The 18785-nt window shown below is 41.7% G+C and overlaps 1 protein-coding gene across 3 annotated transcripts in view; it reads left to right on the top strand.

Moving 5' to 3' along the window:
* The window catches only part of heatr1 (HEAT repeat containing 1), an 82405-nt gene that overhangs the window by 33180 nt on the left and 30440 nt on the right, over positions 1 to 18785 (top strand). Inside the window, exons 39-45 of one of the 3 annotated variants that reach the window (XM_034193241.1) lie at positions 4749 to 4883; positions 4960 to 5064; positions 5226 to 5394; positions 6324 to 6478; positions 12764 to 12922; positions 13005 to 13113; positions 13760 to 14087. In XM_034193241.1, coding sequence (XP_034049132.1) covers positions 4749 to 4883; positions 4960 to 5064; positions 5226 to 5394; positions 6324 to 6478; positions 12764 to 12922; positions 13005 to 13113; positions 13760 to 13848 — 921 coding nt within the window. In that variant the 3' untranslated portion in view covers positions 13849 to 14087. Of the gene's footprint in view, positions 1 to 4748; positions 4884 to 4959; positions 5065 to 5225; positions 5395 to 6323; positions 6479 to 12763; positions 12923 to 13004; positions 13114 to 13759; positions 14088 to 18785 lie in introns of those variants that run through there. The other 2 variants (XM_034193240.1, XM_034193243.1) reach the window with 2 other exon arrangements.

Genomic DNA, 18785 nt, shown 5'->3' with positions numbered 1-18785 from the left:
ACAGTATTACTGGAGGTCAGGGTAATGCCATCCAGAGTAAGGATCTGGTTAGACACCATGTTTCTAAGATTTGTGGGGCCAAGTACAATAACTTCAGTTTTATCTTAATTTAAAAGCAGGAAATTAGAGGTCATCCATGTCTTTAAGTCTGAAAGACATTTCTGCAGTTTAACTAATTGGTGTGTGTCCTCTGGCTTCATGGATAGATAAAGCTGGGTATCATCTGCGTAACAATGAAAATTTAAGCAATGCCGTCTAATAATACTGCCTAAGGGAAGCATGTATAAAGTGAATAAAATCGGTCCTAGCACAGAACCTTGTGGAACTCGATAATTAACCTTAGTCCGTGAAGAAGACTCCCCATTTACATGAACAAATTGTAATCTATTAGATGAATATGATTCAAACCAGTGCAGCGCAGTGCCTTTAATACTTATGGCATGCTCTAATCTCTGTAATAAAATTTTATGGTCAACAGTATCAAAAGCTGCACTGAGGTGTAACAGGACGAGCACAGAGATGAGTCCGCTGTCTGAGGCCATAAGAAGAGCATTTGTAACCTTCACTAATGCTGTTTCTGTACTATGATGAATTCTGAAACCTGACTGAAACTCTTCAGATAGACCATTCCTCTGCAGATGATCAGTTAGCTGTTTTACAACTACCCTTTCAAGAATTTTTAAGAGAAAAGGAAGGTTGGAGATTGGCATATAATTAGCTAAGATAGCTGGATCAAGTGATGGCTTTTTAAGTAATGGTTTAATTACTGCCACCTTAAAAGCCTGTGGTACATAGCCAACTAATAAAGATAGATTTATCATATTTAAGATCGAAGCATTAATTAATGGTAGGGCTTCCTTGAGCAGCCTGGTAGGAATGGGGTCTAATAGACATGTTGATGGTTTGGAGGAAGTGACTAATGAAAGTAACTCAGACAGAACAATCGGAGAGAAAGAGTCTAACCAAATACCAGCATTACTGAAAGCAGCCGAACATAAAGATATGTCTTTGGGATGGTTATGAATAATTTTTTCTCTAATAGTTAAAATTTTATTTGCAAAGAAAGTCATGAAGTCATTACTAGTTAAAGTTAAAGGAATACTCGGCTCAATAGAGTTCTCACTCTTTGTCAGCTTGGCTACAGTGCTGAAAAGAAACCTGGGGTTGTTCTTATTTTCTTCAATTAGTGATGAATAGTAAGATGTCCTAGCTTTACGGAGGGCTTTTTTGTAGAGCAACAGACTCTTATACATAACACAGTGCTATAAAATTAAATTAAAATTTTGCCAGAAGTCCAATTAAACATGATTAAATGGTAGGAAGAAGAGGTGTGTCTTTAGGGAAGATTTTAAAAAGCTTAATTGATCCCGCAGAGCGGATGTGTCACGGCAGGTTGTTCCAGAGCCTAGGGGGCGCTGCCACAAAAGCTCTGTCAACTTTAGTTTTTAACCTCATTTTCGGTGTGACCAGGAGCAGTTGATTCACGGCTCTCAGTGCTCTGGCAGGGATGTAGACACAGAGGAGCTCAGTCAAATACTGGCGGGCTAGGCCATTAAGAACTTTAAAAACAAGTAATAAAATTTTATGAACCATTCTGAAAAGCAGCCTGGAGCCAGTGCTGTTAAGCTAGCACAGGGGATTTGTGGTCACGCTTGCATTTGCCAGTGAGGAGACAGCTAGCTGCATTTTGTACCAGCTGCAGGTGGTGCAAGAGTAACTGGTCCAGGCTAAAATACAGTGAGTTACACTAATCCAAACATGTATTAATAAAAGTATGAATTACAGTCTCAAGATCTTGACGTGGCAGGTACGCTTTTTACATTCGATAAAATCTGCAAATGAAAAAAGCTGCTTTTTTACAACTGAACTAACCTGGCGAATCAAATTTCAGCCTGTCATTGAATATTACACCAAGATTTCTCACTGATGGCTGGATGTTTGGTGTAAAGGAGCCTGGAAAACCAGCAGAAAAGTCTGATGGACCACATCCAAACATTATGATTTCAATCTTGTTTTCATTGAAATTCAAAACGTTTGTCCTCATCCAGGACTTATCACTGTTTTCTTTGCAGCCACTGACTCCAGCAGGTGATTTCACTGATTAACATCACTTTGAGCAGATGGGATATTACTGGTTTAGACAGTCAAGCAATGTCTGTACAGACTCATTGGATTTTGATGTGAAAGGCAGGTAGATCTGGACATCATCAGCATAACAATGAAAAGAAAGATTATATTTCTTAAAAATTGACCCTAATGGTAGCATATACAGCAGGAAAAAGAATCATCCCAAGGATGGAGCTTTGGGGAACCCCAGAGGCAGGGGCTGAGGATGAGGTGAATTCAGCTGGCTGCACAGAAAAAGTCTGATCAGTCAAGTGGGACTGGAAACATGACTGCAGTGCCTGTAATACCCACCCGCTGTTCCAATCATGCTAGGAGGATCCCATGAGTCAGTGTCAAAAGCAGCTGTCAAATCAAGGAGCACTAGCAGTGCAGGGCTTCCTGAGTCAGCAGTTACTATTATATCATTAAAAACTGTCAGCAGTGCTGTCTCAGTACTATGCCATGGTTTAAAACCAGACTGAAACGTCTCATAGATATCATTGGCCACCAAGAATGATTGGATCTGAATAAGACCACTGTCTCAATTTTAGACAAAAATGGCACTTTAAAGATAGGCCAGAAGTTAGACAGCACAGAGGGATCCATACTCTTTTCTTTTTGATGAGAGGCTGCACAACAGCATGTTTGAGAGCAGCTGGAACACATCTGGTGCTAAGGCAGAAATTAATAAATAAAAGAATAACAGAGCCCACCGTACTGAATACTTCTTTAGAAAGACCAGAGGGAATGCTGTCCAAGGGACAGTTTGTAGGTCGCTTGGCTACATTGGGCAGTGAGGGGAGGGATACAGGCTCAAACGGATCAAAAACAGCATGTAAAGAAGGAACTGTGACGTCAGAGCTAGGACCTGCAGAAGAGAAGGCAGATGGCCTTTAGAAAACTCCCACAGAGGGAGAGCGAGGGGGTTACTGGAGAGTTGTCACAGCGATTTACAAGGGAGTTAAAAATGTTAAAAAGAACCTGAGGCTTGTGACTATTACAAGAGACAAGGTTGGAAAAATATTCCATTTTAGCCACCTGAACAGCACTCTGGTAGACAGACTTTCACCAAGAGCTTCTGTAGAAACATGACACTTATCTCTATTTCATTTTCTCTAAGCGTGCCAGCATTAGTGCCTGACTGCGCGTGTGGAGTCATTAAGCCATGGTTCTGAATGTGCTTTTGAGTGCCTTGATCTAAAAGGTGCAACAGAAGCAAGAATATCCACACGTAGAATAAAAATTGCTTAGAAATTCATCAGCAATAAAAGTGTAATTAGCATCCAAAGTGCTCAGTATATCACCAGAAATGATAGTAGTTAAAAACATTTTATTTACTAGTGACCTACTATTTAACTAGAAGCACTCGGAGAGCGCAAACCTTCGCCAAGGCCATAGGGTCACTGACGTCACATGGAATACCCTTTGGCAAAGAGATTTATTCCACGTCGTTTCACACATCTACCGTCATGTTTCAGATTCAGTGGTTAAACCCTTAGATCTTCAGCAAATGTATTTCAAATTCAAATTTATTAATTTATATAGCGCCAATTCACGACAAAATCGTCTCAAGGCGCTTCACAACATAAAAAACAATTAAAAATTTAAAACACAATAAAAACAACCATAAAAGAAAGACAGCAGTAAAAGAATACAAGATTAAAAACACATCATAACACTAATGATAAAACAGGGAAAATAAATGAGTCTTTAAACGTGATTTAAAGGTCTCCAGTGTCCAACTGCCAAATGTGTGCCGGCAGATCGTTCCGTTCGTATTTATAAAGAGAAACTGCATGAAATACACAAGTTTTTTTTATTTTCTAATAACTTTATTCAGTGAGGAGAAACAAATGCTAAATTATTGTTGTGTCGTAACTTAATTTTTGTTCAGCCTTTGTGACCCGTCTTCATGAAGTTAGATGCAAAAATTTTGAAATTGGCCCTATCCTGGAATGATAAGGAATCCTTAAAAAAAAAAAAAATTACTGGATCCAGATCGTGTTCCGGATCATTACCAAAATTTAATGACTTCTAAGTTAGGCCAAGATACACCCCTGGTAAAAGTGTCATTGAAATCCGTTGAGGATTTTTTGAGTAATCCTGCTAACAATCCAACCAACCAACAAACAAACGGACGCGACCGAAAACATAACCTCCTTGGCGGAGGTAATAAAGCCGTGCAAAGATTGAGCTCCTCAGTAGCCGGTGACACAGAGCGTTTCAGCAGCTGCCCCTGCGGCGCTTAAAGTGAAACTGGTTTATCAGAAGCCGACAGTGTACTCTGATGTGCCCGCGTCCGAATTAATACTAAAAGCTATCGGTTATCTGTAATAAAGATACATTTTTTAGCAGTTTATCGGTTTAGCGTCATAAAAGGTAACTTTTTCAGTTATCGGATTAATGGTTATCGAAGCTAACTTTTTGGTTAGCTGTGCCCACCACTGCAGAGAGCACTAATGTTAAAGAGAGCAGTAGGGTAACTGCAAACAATATGCTAATCAGAGGAGGGAGAGGAGGCTGACGGCATGCCACCACAGGCGCCATCTTGCCACAATCTGTTGCATAACCAGGGGTAACGTTAACCAGTTTGTGATTCTGTTTAAACTTGTTAAAGTGCTCATCTGCTGTGCTTCATGCAGAATCAGGTCGGGGCGCTGATGAGCTTTCTGAAGGAGCACATCAGTCACATGGACAAAGATCAGCTCAGCGTCCACCAATCAGAGCTCACCACTTTCTTCCTCACCGCCTTGGACTTCCGCGCCGAAAACTGTCAGGTGAAGGAAAGAAAATATTGTTTAGTTTTCATGAAAAATATTTGAATACGTTGCCGAGACATTTTTTTAATTTTAGGGCAACCTGCAGACGACGGCGGAGATGGAGTTTTGTGTTATCGACTGTCTGCTCGCAATGGTGATGAAACTGTCCGAGGTCACGTTCAGACTGCTGTTCTTCAAGGTAATGGCGCCAAACGTTCAGTGTCCAGAGAAAAGCAAAGCGAGCCTGAAGCTTGTCCAATCACAGCCGCTGAATGTGGACTCACTGCCCATTTCTATCCAGACTGCGGATGATGACGTCAGCAGTTGATTTTGTCTGGTGATTGGTTGTTTGTGCTGCAGCTGTTTGACTGGAGCAAGTCGGAGTCAAACTCGAAGGAGCGTTTGCTGACGTTCTACCGTCTGGCCGACAGCATCGCCGAGCGCCTCAAAGGACTGTTCGTCCTCTTCGCGGGACACCTGGTGAAACCTTTGGCAGACGTCCTTCAGCAGACCAACGTCTCCAAGACAGGTGGGCCGGAAAAAGAACCGGGAGCAGACACACAAACACAGAGACAGAGACACACACACCAAGACAGGGAGACGGACATCGTACACAGAGACAGGGAGACACGCAAATGCACACGAATACTGCAGAGCTAAATGATAATAGTGTCCATTCTGATGGAGAGTGGACACGAGTGGTCGTGAACCAGGAACCTTCTGTTCAGGAAACGAGTGCACTAACCACCACATTATAAGAAAATCTAAAACGATGTGCAAGGACACAGGTGGTGAAACGGAATCACGTTTTCCGATGCTGCGTACACGAGCTGATATGCACACAGGTCCATAAGTATTTGGATAGTGAAAATGAAATGATTAAGATCTTGTAGGGTCCACTTTCAGCTTTAACTCAACGTGTTTAATAAAAACAAAAAAAATCTTATTGAAAGTTTAGCACGGCAAGGTTTTATACATAGGCCCTCCATTTTCAGAGCCCATACGTATTTGGACAGACTGCGTAATATCGATTTACAGCCAGTTTTCTTTTTTAAAAACTTTTTTAACCTCTTCTGTTCCACCATGAAGCTGGTGTGATGAAACGGGGGAAAGTTGTTCTCTGCAGAGTTTCTCCACTCACAGCCACAGAAGCTGAGAACTCCTTCAGAGTGGCAGAGTCATCTTGTTGACTCCACAGGATGATGGCACATTGTGGTCCGGTGTTTTTGATTGATATTTGTCGTGTAGATTTAATAAGCAGACCTGTTGGGCTCTTCACCGCAGAGATGAACCACTTTATTAGTTCATCATCAGAGAGTTACTTTGTATGGAGGGTCTCTGTGTTTCCTAAATTGAAGCTGAAACAAGTTTGATCAGAACTTTTCACGCAGTTGTGGTTCCTGATGTAGACGGTGCTGTCTACAGGAACTACTGACCTTTACAGTATCTCCTCCTCAGATGAGTCGCTGTTTGAAGGTGATGGCGGTGTGGAGAAAAGCTGCCTGCTGCTTCAGTACGTTCTGGACTGTCTGTACAAGATCTTCCTGTACGACAGCCAGCGCTTCCTCAGCAAGGAGCGAGCCGATACCCTGCTGGGCCCGCTGGTGGACCAGGTGAGACCGTTGAACCCTGATCAACAACGCAGTAGGGCAGCGCGGTGTTGTCTGAACCCTGTGTAATATTGTGGGATTTGACCACTTATGGGGACCGCCGCTGCCATTGTGCAATATATACACAGCATAACGTCACACCGGAAAATGGTGTACTGTTTTGTTTTTGGTTGCAATCGGGGATGCAGTCGTGAAAAGTGTTCTTTTTTTGGGGGGGGGGTTCCCATTGGTGAAGGGAAGACGAGGCAAATGGGAAAAGTCATGTCGATAAGTGTTAGCCTACACAGCTAACCAGAGTAGCTACGTTCTCTCGCCTGCAAAACCGCCTCGATATGTTTGTGCTCCGGGTCATAAACAAACCACAACACATGTCCACATTCCCATTACACTTTTTCTTTGCATTTTCACTTTGTTCGCGTGTAATTTCACCCTAAAACTTTGAGAAAATGCTGCGTTTTTGTCCCCGGAAGTAGAGAAATTACGTAATATGCGTCATATTTTACCCCTTTAGCGCCCGCCCTCAAACGAGACTGCGCTGCCCAATTAGCTCTTAGCGTTGAATCCACAAGCTATGGAAAGTCATTGTAACAAACAATGAGCCTTTAATTCAAGAAAATTTAAACATTCATTTTACAAACACAAGTTGGAGGATTGATAAACGGAAAGATCTCTGAGTTAATTTAAGTCAGTCAGTAGTCAATAGAAACAGTTTGGCAGGTTTGGAAACTTCCAAAAGCCCACTGACAACAAACTGCTGTAACTGTGACTGGGGGATGGGGGGGGTAGGAGTCGTACTATCAACCTATAGACAAGCCTTCGAGTCCAGATCAGGCTTGGGACAGGAAACTTCATCTGCATTATCACTGTCCATCCAGCTATAAATGGCTGGAGACGTAACCCATGATGGACTGACACCCCCTCCAGGGGCGTCATGGTCATGGGTGTGTGGTCGCCACCTTAATCTAAACCTGGCAAAGGTACGAGTAGGATATCATGAAGGGGGCCCAAGAAATTTGTTGTGTTTGGGACCTTTTTGATAGGTACACAAAACAACTGATGGAAGCAACACTTCGATTCTTATGGCATCTCACTCACTCACTCATCTTCAACCGCTTAGTCCAATTAAGGGTCATGGGGGGCTGGAGCCTATCCCAGCAGTCATAGAGCGCGAGGTGGGGGCATCGCCTTTGTTTTATTTTTTTTTATTTTTTAGCATAGATGACTGTTGCATGTATCTAATTCACAATTTTTCTAAAATAGACCAGATTTTCCAATGTATTGGTCCATTTGATCCTCACGTCTTGGAAGGAAAACAAACACGGGATGCATTTTGAAATTTTGAAATAAAACCAACAGTCTGCTGCATCCAAACAGGCTCTGAATGCAGTTTTATGAGATTTTAAAATAAGACTAAAATCGGCGCTGCATTGAAAATAAACGAGCGATGCGTGCGGTACCGTTCAGTGTATGTATCTCAACACCTGCAACACTGTGCAGAATTCTAAGACATGAGTCCATCTTTTGATTTAATAACACTGTCATAACCACATCACAGTGTTTTTCTACAATTAGAATATAATGCAGCATAAGCTCCTATAGCTTTTTTGGGCAATGCACTTTAATGTCTAAACTTACAAGTCAGCAATAATAATAAAATAAATAAATGTATATTTTAAAAAAATGCCAAATTGACACATGTTCCAGTAAAGTCTTTTTGCAAACACAGAACTTTTTTGTTACTGGATTTCTTTGTCCTTGAGGCAGAAGCGATGACTCTCCGTCACATTTCTAAAACGTTGCAACATCAAACTATATAAACTTAAAATTAACCGGAAAGAAGAAGCGAGATTTGATTATCAGCTACTTGACTTCTGCTTTCAAAGGGTTGAATTTGGATGACTGCACCTTTTAGGAAATGAAACGATAACAAAATAAAATAACCCTGCGACATTAAAATGGCCATTGACCTGACCCGGGCCAGTGACTTGACCCGGTCACCACATCTGCTCACAGTGACAGAGTGAAAACTGTTCACAATACGTATTTAAATATAGAAATATAAAGTTAATTTAAGGTGTTAAAATTCACATTACCCCGTACCCCGCCTCACGCCCTTTGGCTGCTAGGGTAGGCTCTGTGACCCTTAATAGGAGTAAGAGGTTGAAGGTGAGTGAGTGAGTGAAAATTCATATTTTAATGTTCTTATAAAACTGAATTTGGATTAAATGCATCACTGATTTGACCAAATGGTTTGAAAGTGAGCGGGACTCTGTAGTCCCTCATGCAAAGCATTTTGGGAAATATAGCTCATGAAAATAAATAAAATTTGTGGGGGGCAGCATGCCCCAATCCCCCCCCCCCCCCCCCCCCTTCCGAATTCAGTGCTGTACAATTGAGAGTCCACCAGAGACTTGAGACTTAACTTGGACTTGTGGATATCTTTGGCTAAAACTGACATTTGAATGCATTAAATATGTGTTGCCCCCTATACGACAAGGCACACTACTACACATTATCATTTTCATAAAGACAAGAGAGACTTTTAAAGAGACTTTGTCACACAAATAGAGTATTTCAAACACAAACATGAGTAAATGAAACCACATTTAAAAATATTAATTTCTGTCAAATGTACATCTCATCATTAAAAATATACATATAACCCAACGCTGGAATACCCTCGGCTGTATGAGCGTCACCGTCTTTATAATTTGCAGTTGTTTAATTGGTATAAGTGTTTATGCTTTGTGTCATCAGTAAGCGTGTAACAGTACATGTATCTGTATTGAACCGTTCGGTTCGGTACGGGTCTGTTCACGGGTGAGTTTGCGTTGCGTGTTTACATTCAGTATTGCCAACTTAGCGACTTTCTCACTGAATCTGGCGACTTTTCAAACCCTCTTGATGACTTATTTTCTCAAAAGCGACTAGCTACTTTTTCTGGCGTTACCGGAGGCTTTTCTGATGATTGGCGACTGAAAGTGAAAGTCTCTGTTGTCACCGAGCGGCAGTGGGTCTCCCCCTTCTCCGTGCCTGCAGCAGCGTGAAAGCGCTGAGTGGAGGGATATCTACAATCCTCCTCACTTGGACTCGCTCAGCATACTGACCTCGTTTGCTGCGCTGTGATTAAATAGTCCCCAGACTTTGAGAAGCCCTGGCCTTGAGAAGTAAGTGATGGCCAATTTTAATGGCAAAATAAATAAACAAACCAAGAATCAAGTTTATTTGTGGTTCGACTCACTTTTTTGCCTCTCCCGCAATGTTTTAGTTTTCAAAACTTTATTTAAAAAGATATATTAATTTCCTACATAGTCTGCTCAGTGTTGTTGACATTTCTGTTTGTTTTTGTTCAAGTTTAAAACCAAATAAAATTTCATTATAAAAAAAAGAAGATATATTAACAAACATTAAATGAACAGTTAATTGAAAGAGAAAATAAAATAAATTGAACAAAAGTAAAGGAATTCTTTAACATTAATTCTCTTTTTTTTTTAATCCCTTATAGAGTGTGAAAGTTTTGGACACGTTAATTTTTCTGTCAGAAAATATGAAGGTTGAATAAAATTGAATAGGGCTTCATGCTGGAACTGTTGTACAGCTCTTTACTTGTGGAAAGGTTTTGTTAAAAGCTATTTACTAGGAATGTATTTTTTATAATATTTCATACATTTGTTGTTTATTTGAGAACATTTTATTTAACTTATTACCAGGCAGCACTTGGCAGTTATTTTATTTTTTTGTATAATGTTACAATAAATTGTTGGTTTAAGCAACAAGCAAATTTAGGTTTTGCATTTTGTTCCCATACTGTACCCAAAATGAACCGAACCATGACCCCAGAACCGAGGTACGTACCGAACCATGATTTTTGTGTATTGTTACACCCCTAGTTATCAGTGTATCATTGATACATTTACATCTGTGTGTTTATATTGATGTTGCAGAATAAACTCAAACAATCAATCATAAACAATATCTTATTTACGTTTTAACAGCGTCTGCTAGAGGGCGTGCCTGTTCACATACGCTTTTGATAGGACCGGAAGTTAGCGTGCACCCTGATGTCCACTTGATGTCTTGTAAATCACTCTAGAGGTGTTACCAGATTACAGAAGCAGTGTTTTCAGTTTTAGAAGTGTTTATTTCTCGCTAGCTTTTACATAATGTTATGAGAAACATGTTATATTTACAGATGAACGAAGTGGTTGTGGAGTGCCAGAGAGACCAGCCAGTGATGTCACGTGCCACTCTAATCTGATTGGCTGTCACCCCCGCCCCTTGGAGAAAGAGGAAAAAAAACGGATTTGCATGATTCATAGTACAAAAGTATGAAACAGAATGTGATTTTATCCTCTTAAAATACCTCTAAAATAAATCAAGGTTAGCCATCTTTGAACTTGTCCAAGGTCTGTGTCCCAAGAATGTTCCCTGTGAATTTGAAGACTCTGGCAGTAATCGGACTGGAGTTATGATGAGCACAGACAGAAGGATGCAAAGCCTTCACAATACCCGATGGCCATATTTTGATGGCATCCACAATGTAAAAAGGAACTTTGTTCAAGTGTTGAGCTTTGTTCCAGGTGACCTCGCTCTTCACTGAGGTTCTGACTTCTGTTTTTGATGCTCAGTCCCAGCTGAGTGGTTGCAGCCCTCTTTTGGTTTCAAGTCTGTCAGATTGTGACTCCATCAGAACACCAAGATTCTGAGGCCCAGCAGCTTTTAAAAAAAATGTCTCCATGCTGGATGGCCAAAAAATATTCAGGCGATGTTAAAAGTGAAACTGCTTCTTTCACTTCTACACCTCTGAAGTCGTCCTCAAACCTCGATTGCTGCACATCTCAACACTCTGGAATCAACAGGCCTGTGTCCAGAACTCAACACTCTGACAGAATAATACCATTTTTATTTTATTTGTGTCATCTCATTAAGAACAAACATCTAACTATGAAAAAGTAACCGTTCCAGACATTAGTGTTTTTGACGGTTTGGTGCATGTTAACACATTTGGGTTTTTCAGTTTCAGGGGTTTTGTTTGTTTTTTTGTTTTTTTTTAAACTTTTAAGAGTTGTATGAAGGAAATTGAGACTCAACACTCTTTCAGTCATTTGAAAAAAATGCAGTGCTGTTTGTGTGCGCACGAAGCCATTGTTGGTTCAGTCATCAGTTTGCACAGTGAGCAGCTTTATGTAAGAGTTTGGCCGCAGTTCATCTGCAGCTCTGTGGTGGTGGAGAGTGGGGTGGGGTGTTCCCTCTATTCAAACCGAAAGTATCTGATGATAAACCTTTTACAAGAAACCACCAAGCTTTCTGAGAAACAGACTCAGTGGGAGTGTGTGCACGTGCATGTGTGTGTACACAAAGGGGTTTACATAAGAGGTGGATATCACATGGGTTACATAAAAAGGAAAAGCAGTGGTCTCTGTCTCTCTCTCTCTGTCTCTCACCATCCTGTCCAACTAAACTATTAAATGCACTCAAGAGTGCTCACTTCAGCCAGAGTAAAACCAGCTGACAGGAGGGCAGGCTGATCTTTGTAATGTCATAAAGTCAGAATGTTAAAGTTAGAAAAGAAGCAGTTTGATCCAGATTTGACTCATCCCTGATCCACCTCCATCAAATTTTATTATTATAAGATACAGGACCTTAACTTGACTGTCAGCAACTCGTGGTCTAATGTGTGTTGCATACGTCTGTGCAGTTTAAACAACATACGCGCCGCCGGGTATGAAAGTGACAAATGATAAGACTGATAAATATGAACAGACGGGCGCCTCAGTTAGGAATAAATTTAATTTCTATCTGAATTTTTGGTACGATCTTGTCGTGCTTCCTGGAGGTCACTGATGTCATTAAAGTGCCAGCAGCTTGTATTGAGCATAGGTTAAATTAGATCTTTGCATCGGATCTCTTCGCTCTTCTTTGTGGGTCAGAGCCACGCACATGCTGCCGATCCAGACAAAATGGACTAGACTTTGGTTCTGCGAAGGGAAACAGAGACCCACTTTCACTGTTTCATTGGGTTGTGATGGTTTCCCTCACATGGCGGCTAGATCAGGAGCTCTGGACCCTCAGTGAGGGTCATGAGTTTGGGTTGTGATTGTTTCCCTCAGAGGGTGGCTAGATCAGGCGCTCTGGACCCTCAGTGAGGGTCTTGAGTTTGGGTTGTGATTGTTTCCCTCAGAGGGTGGCTAGATCAGGAGCTCTGGATTCCTACACAGGGACCCTCCTGTGGGTTTTTTCTGGTACTTGAACTGGGAGAATGATCTTGCTTTCTTCCCTTCCTCCCAGTTGGAGAACACTTTAGGTGAAGACCTGGTCTACCAGCAGAGGGTCAGCCAGCAACTGGTACCCTGCATTGCTCAGTTCTCTGTGGCCATGGCTGATGACGCCGCGTGGAAGACACTCAACTACCAGGTCCTTCTGAAGACCAGACACACCTCAGCCAAGGTGGGAACAAATCCTGGTGTGTTATTGGCCGTTTAATTCAGCCTCCGGTGTCAAACTGGTGTTTCCGCCTCATGTTTTGCAGGTGCGTTTCTCATCGCTGCTGGTGTTGAAGGAGCTTGCCGCCAAACTGAAGGAGAACTACATGGTGCTGCTGCCAGAGACGATCCCGTTCCTCGCCGAGTTGATGGAGGGTGAGTGTGGATTCCGGCGTGAAAACCAAACCGGCTCACTGCAGTATTTTAGCTGGAGTTCATTTAGACATCTGATGGTCCAAGATGGGCGGGGCAGGCTTAGTGAGGTTGTGTAGCAACTACTGTGTTGAAAGCACAGAACTAGGCATTGTGTAATGTCTCCGCCCACCCTCTCACACTGCTATGACATATCACGTCAGAAATAAAAATGAGGCAAATTTGAGCCATGAGCTAAAGGCCGTGTTTCACATTAAAAACATCTGACCGTAACAGTATCGTAGTCTTCATAGTTTGCTGCGAGTAAAATTTTCTTTTCAGAGGTTATTGTTGGAGCTCTACGGAAGCGCATTGCATTCACTAGGGTCTCATTTTATTTTATTTTTTAATCCAGTGAATGAAATGTGCTTCCATAGAGCTCAGATGTTTACAGTGAATCATTTTCAACCATCAAATGAGTCAAAGTCACAGGACACTTACAGAGTCTTAATACTTTTTCTTTCATAAAACATGGCTGTCGTTTAAATCCGGATTTCAGCCCAATGTGAAATTAGGACAACACCAGATGTGAAATCTGGTGTCGTCGTGATGTCACTGAGACGCAGTACTAGTGTCGTTGTGATGTCACTGAGACGTGTTTGTGTTGCAGATGAGTGTGAAGAAGTGGAGCAGCAGGTCCAGACGGTGTTGCGGGAGATGGAGAACATTTTGGGAGAACCTCTGCAGAGCTATTTCTGACCCTACAGATCCATGGCATTTTTAAACAGGAAGTCATTTTTTGCATAATGAGCCCCCCCTACATAAAACAATAAACCTGACATTCAGCTGTTTTTTGTTGTTTTTTTCTGGAGGAGATTTAAGCTCATGTGATGTGTTAAAGGTCACTCTGGGGTTTCTGCGTTCGCTTACATTAGGGCCCCTTCACACATAGTACGAATAAGTACAACTCAGGGTGACTCACGGCGGAACAGCTCGTATGTGCGAACCATGAAAACATCGAGCCAACGAGCAGGCGTGCATGATGCCGCCGTGCGCATTCTATTGAATCCCTCTTATCGAGCGGGCAACACAAGTATGATCCGTCTGTTCCTCTGTAGATGACCCACGGTCACAGACGTACAGTCATGAAATGACATGAATGAGAAGCAGGGCGCTCTTATGTCCGCATCTGCTGGTGGTGTGTCCAGCCGGCCCCGCGCGCATGTCCTACCCAACACGTGTCTTGTGGACAGCGCGCCGCATAACAGACACTGTGTCACGTGGAACAGAGCTCAAGTGGGCGGCGTGACATTCAGATCACCCGCTGCGTGTTATGATCTGACGGTCCGTTTCACCTGGGGTAGTCTGTCATTGTGTGCGGCGTGCGCTCGTGTGTTGCAGCCTGTTGCAACGATGTTAGATATTTTTATGTATGTCCATGTGATGACAGCAAGCAGACACAATCGGGTCACAGTGGACGGTTGTTTAGTTCATGTTCATCCAAACACAGTATGTGTTCCCCAGCCGTGACGTCCAGAACCACAGATCTCCGCAACCGCTCCTGTCAGTGGCCACACCCCCTGTTAGTTCAGCGCACACACCAACATGTCACTGTGTCTGTTTCCAAAGCCACACTCGTGGGCCACTTAGACAGATTTCACATTCAGTTCGACAATGATCATCTGCTGACTGTTGTTGTGCTAACAGTGTGAATGGCCACACATTTTCTAAGTGCCATGCGAGCGGTGTTAGATGTTTGTGCGTGTCACCTGGAATTTGGCTAACACCTGCCACAAGAGGGTTCGATGGGCTCTCACAGCACACACTCTGTGCTGACAGAGGGACTCCCTGTGCCTCTGTCAGTTGCTGGTGTGCGCAAATAGTCATAGCAACGGGTGTATGAGGCATTAGAGGCAGCTATGATTTTACACGTATTGCATATGATTCCTGCTTCATGCACACTTCATGTGTTATTCGACCAAATCCGCACTATGTGTGAAGAGGCCCTTAACGTTCTTCCAGGCTATTAAGCTCTTATATAATCTACCTGCCAGTGGGTGCGGTTCTCCCACAATTTTACATCGACAGTTTTCCAGGAAAACTACCTGGTCACCAATGAAGACCAAAGTGCAGCAACTGTTCACCGGTGAGGCCCAAGCATCTACCACTGAAATGTGGCTGCATTCTGATTATGTAACACGGGCATGAACAATGCCGCCCTAATTTCCGATTAGAATTGTCATGAATGCAGGGCTGAGTCAGACTTTTAGGGCCTGCAACAATCCATGTGGTTATGAAAGTTCTGCCAACTTGCAACTGACTGAGCTGCTTAGGGGACAAAGATCATAGCCGTGTCATTAAGCAATGACACTGGACTAACATGTTTTTGTCCAATCCTGTCACTCAGCAAAATGTTAAGGTCAAAACGCATATGTCCAAGAATTGAACTTGTGGAATGCCTGAAGGAAACTTTATTTGAAGTAGTCACGTAAGACTTGGAAGTTTCTCTCAGGACCTGATGGATTGGGTGAATTAGCACTGTCAAAGGCAGAATGGGAGTTGTATAAAACTGATGTTTTCCCCTATGAACCACTCAGTGCTGTGACAAGGAAAGGGTCTGCACTGACATTCACGTTTCTGGGCCCTCTGCTTGGAGAAGATCTAAAGTCATGAATAAAGCCCGACCAATATAGATTTCAATGATTTTGAACATTTCATACCTACAATTTGTGTTGTACAGCTGGTTGTTGCCGCCTGATGTTATTGTGCAAACAGCTCCACTGAAACGGGTCCAATCATTGCCAAATTGCCAAAGAATAAATGATTACTGTGGCCTTGGGTATTTTCCAGTTGACATTTTGTGCCACTGTCAAGCATGGGCTGATGTCTTCTTTCTCCTGCTTTTCGAGCTGTTATAAAATGCACAACCAGGAGTCATTTGTTCAGCATAACATTAGCCATTAGCAACACGCTATGTGAAAGATGACATCGCTTTCAACGCATGATTGATTAAATGCACCATGAATCATTGGCACGTCGTCAGCCACAGTTTGAAAATAAATAATAATTGCATATCAATAACAAAAATAAAATTATATTTACGGGCAGATTGTAAAGTTGAGAGGCGCATACCGCTGATCAAATTGTGGAATACTTCCATTAATTCTAAGAATGAAACAATGAAATGAAAAATACAGTATTTATTGTACCTTTTGATTCCCACTTAGGGAACAGCACAGGTTTGATGACGAGCATTCTGAGTGTTGTTTATTAATAACCTAAAACCCTAGCATTGATGCACTGATTCCAATGGTGTACTTACCTTTTTTTCTTGTTTTGTGAAAAATGCAGACAAGTTTGTAACTACTGTTCATCCCGACAAAGAGGGGTACCTCTGCATGTTTTAAATTACTATAAATATAACCCACAACCAACTAACATACGTCACGCTGCCATCATTTTGCCTGTGTTGTGTTTAGTGTTTGTTTAAAATAGATTACTTGGCTATTTTGGCCTCACCTAACTGGTTGCATAGCGATCACTTATCGCTGTAAAGCACCCACTGATTTAAAAATGAATGGCAGCTGGTCGCTTTGCCTCTGTCTCCTATGTAGCAAATGTAACCAAGGGGTTTTCAATACTTGACAACACTGAAAACAATGCCATCTGTATGCCCTATGCCGGCCTCAGACAGTGAATCATCTCTGTGCTCTCCTGTTAGACCTCTGTGCAGCTTTTGATACTGTTGACCATAAACTTTTATTACAGAGATTAGAGCATAGGTATTAAAGGCACTGCGCTGCAGTGGTTTGAATCATATTTATCTAATAGATTACAATTTGTTCATGTAAATGGGGAGTCTTCTTCACGGACTAAGGTTAATTAGGGAGTTCCACAAGGTTCTGTGCTAGGACCGATTTTATTCACTTTATGGGTGATTCTTTAACTACGGGCACTATTAGCCTTGTAAATGTAATTTCCACCACACCATTGCCTTACAATATATAGCGCCTTGGGGCAACTGTTTGTTGTGATTTGGCGCTATATACATGTGCTCTCATGTCACTGTTTATCTCCATAGAAACTACCCAAACAATCTTTCATACAAACTGTTTAGGGACATTACAGTGTTGTGGTGGAAATTACAGCAATAGTGTGGGACAACTACATTTTGTTTAAAAAAAATCACAACAGTTGTATGACATTGAATACCCAATTATGTTTTGATTATTTTACTGATATTGTATTCAGATATTTTAAAACATTAGAAAAAACATTTCTTTACGATTCATTTTTATCATTGAAGATCAAAAGTCTGGGTGTGGGACAAGCACAAAACGGTAATATTTGCAAATAATGATGCTGAAAAAAGGTGAAAAAGTCATCATAGACTACTAGAACAAATTTCTTAACACACATTCATTGTAAAGATAACTATAAAAGTGTGAAATTTCCCCTTTTTTCTGTTTTTCATACAATATGATCAAAGGACATAATAAGTGCCCGTAGTCTAAGAATCACTCTTGTACATGCTTCCCTTAGGCATTATTATTAGAAAGCATTGCTTAAATTTTCATTGTTACACAGATGATACCCAGCTTTATCTATCCATGAAGCCAGAGGACACACACCAATTAGTTAAACTGCAGGAATGTCTTTCAGACTTAAAGACATGGATGACCTCTAATTTCCTGCTTTTAAATTCAGATAAAACTGAAGTTATTGTACTTGGCCCCACAAATATTAGAAACGTGTCTAACCAGATCCTTACTCTGGATGGCATTACCCTGACCTCTAGTAATACTGTGAAAAATCTTGGAGTCATTTTTGATCAGGATATGTCCTTCAATGCGCATATTAAGCAAATATGTAGGACTGCTTTTTTGCATTTGCGCAATATCTCTAAAATTAGAAAGGTCTTGTCTCAGAGTGATGCTGAAAAGCTAATTCATGCATTTATTTCTTCTAGGCTGGACTACTGTAATTCATTATTATCAGGTTGTCCTAAAAGTTCCCTGAAAAGCCTTCAGTTAATTCAAAATGCTGCAGCTAGAGTGCTGACAGGGACTAGAAGGAGAGAGCATATTTCACCCATATTGGCTTCTCTTCATTGGCTCCCTGTTAATTCCAGAATAGAATTTAAAATTCTTCTTCTTACTTATAAGGTTTTGAATAATCAGGTCCCATCTTAGGGACCTCATAGTACCATATCACCCCAATAGAGCGCTTCGCTCTCAGACTGCAGGCTTACTTGTAGCTCCTAGGGTTTGTAAGAGTAGAATGGGAGGCAGAGCCTTCAGCTTTCAGGCTCCTCTCCTGTGGAACCAGCTCCCAATTTGGATTAGGGAGACAGACACCCTCTCTACTTTTAAGATTAAGCTTAAAACTTTCCTTTTTGCTAAAGCTTATAGTTAGGGCTGGATCAGGTGACCCTGAACCATTCCTTAGTTATGCTGCTATAGATTTAGACTGCTGGTGGGTTCCCATGATGCGCCCAGTGTTTCTTTTTATTCACCTCTTTTTGCTCTGTATGCACCACTCTGCATTTAATCATTAGTGATTGATCTCTGCTTTCTTCCACAGCATGTCTTTTTCCTGACTCTCTCCCCTCAGCCCCAACCAGTGCCAGCAGAAGATTGCCCCTCCCTGAGCCTGGTTCTGCTGGAGGTTTCTTCCTGTTAAAAGGGATACCAGCA

This window comes from Thalassophryne amazonica, chromosome 18 (assembly GCF_902500255.1).
Source record: "Thalassophryne amazonica chromosome 18, fThaAma1.1, whole genome shotgun sequence".
Lineage (NCBI taxonomy): Eukaryota > Metazoa > Chordata > Actinopteri > Batrachoidiformes > Batrachoididae > Thalassophryne > Thalassophryne amazonica.
Note: the sequence above shows the minus strand (reverse complement) of the source record. Positions and strands in the feature narration are given on the sequence as shown.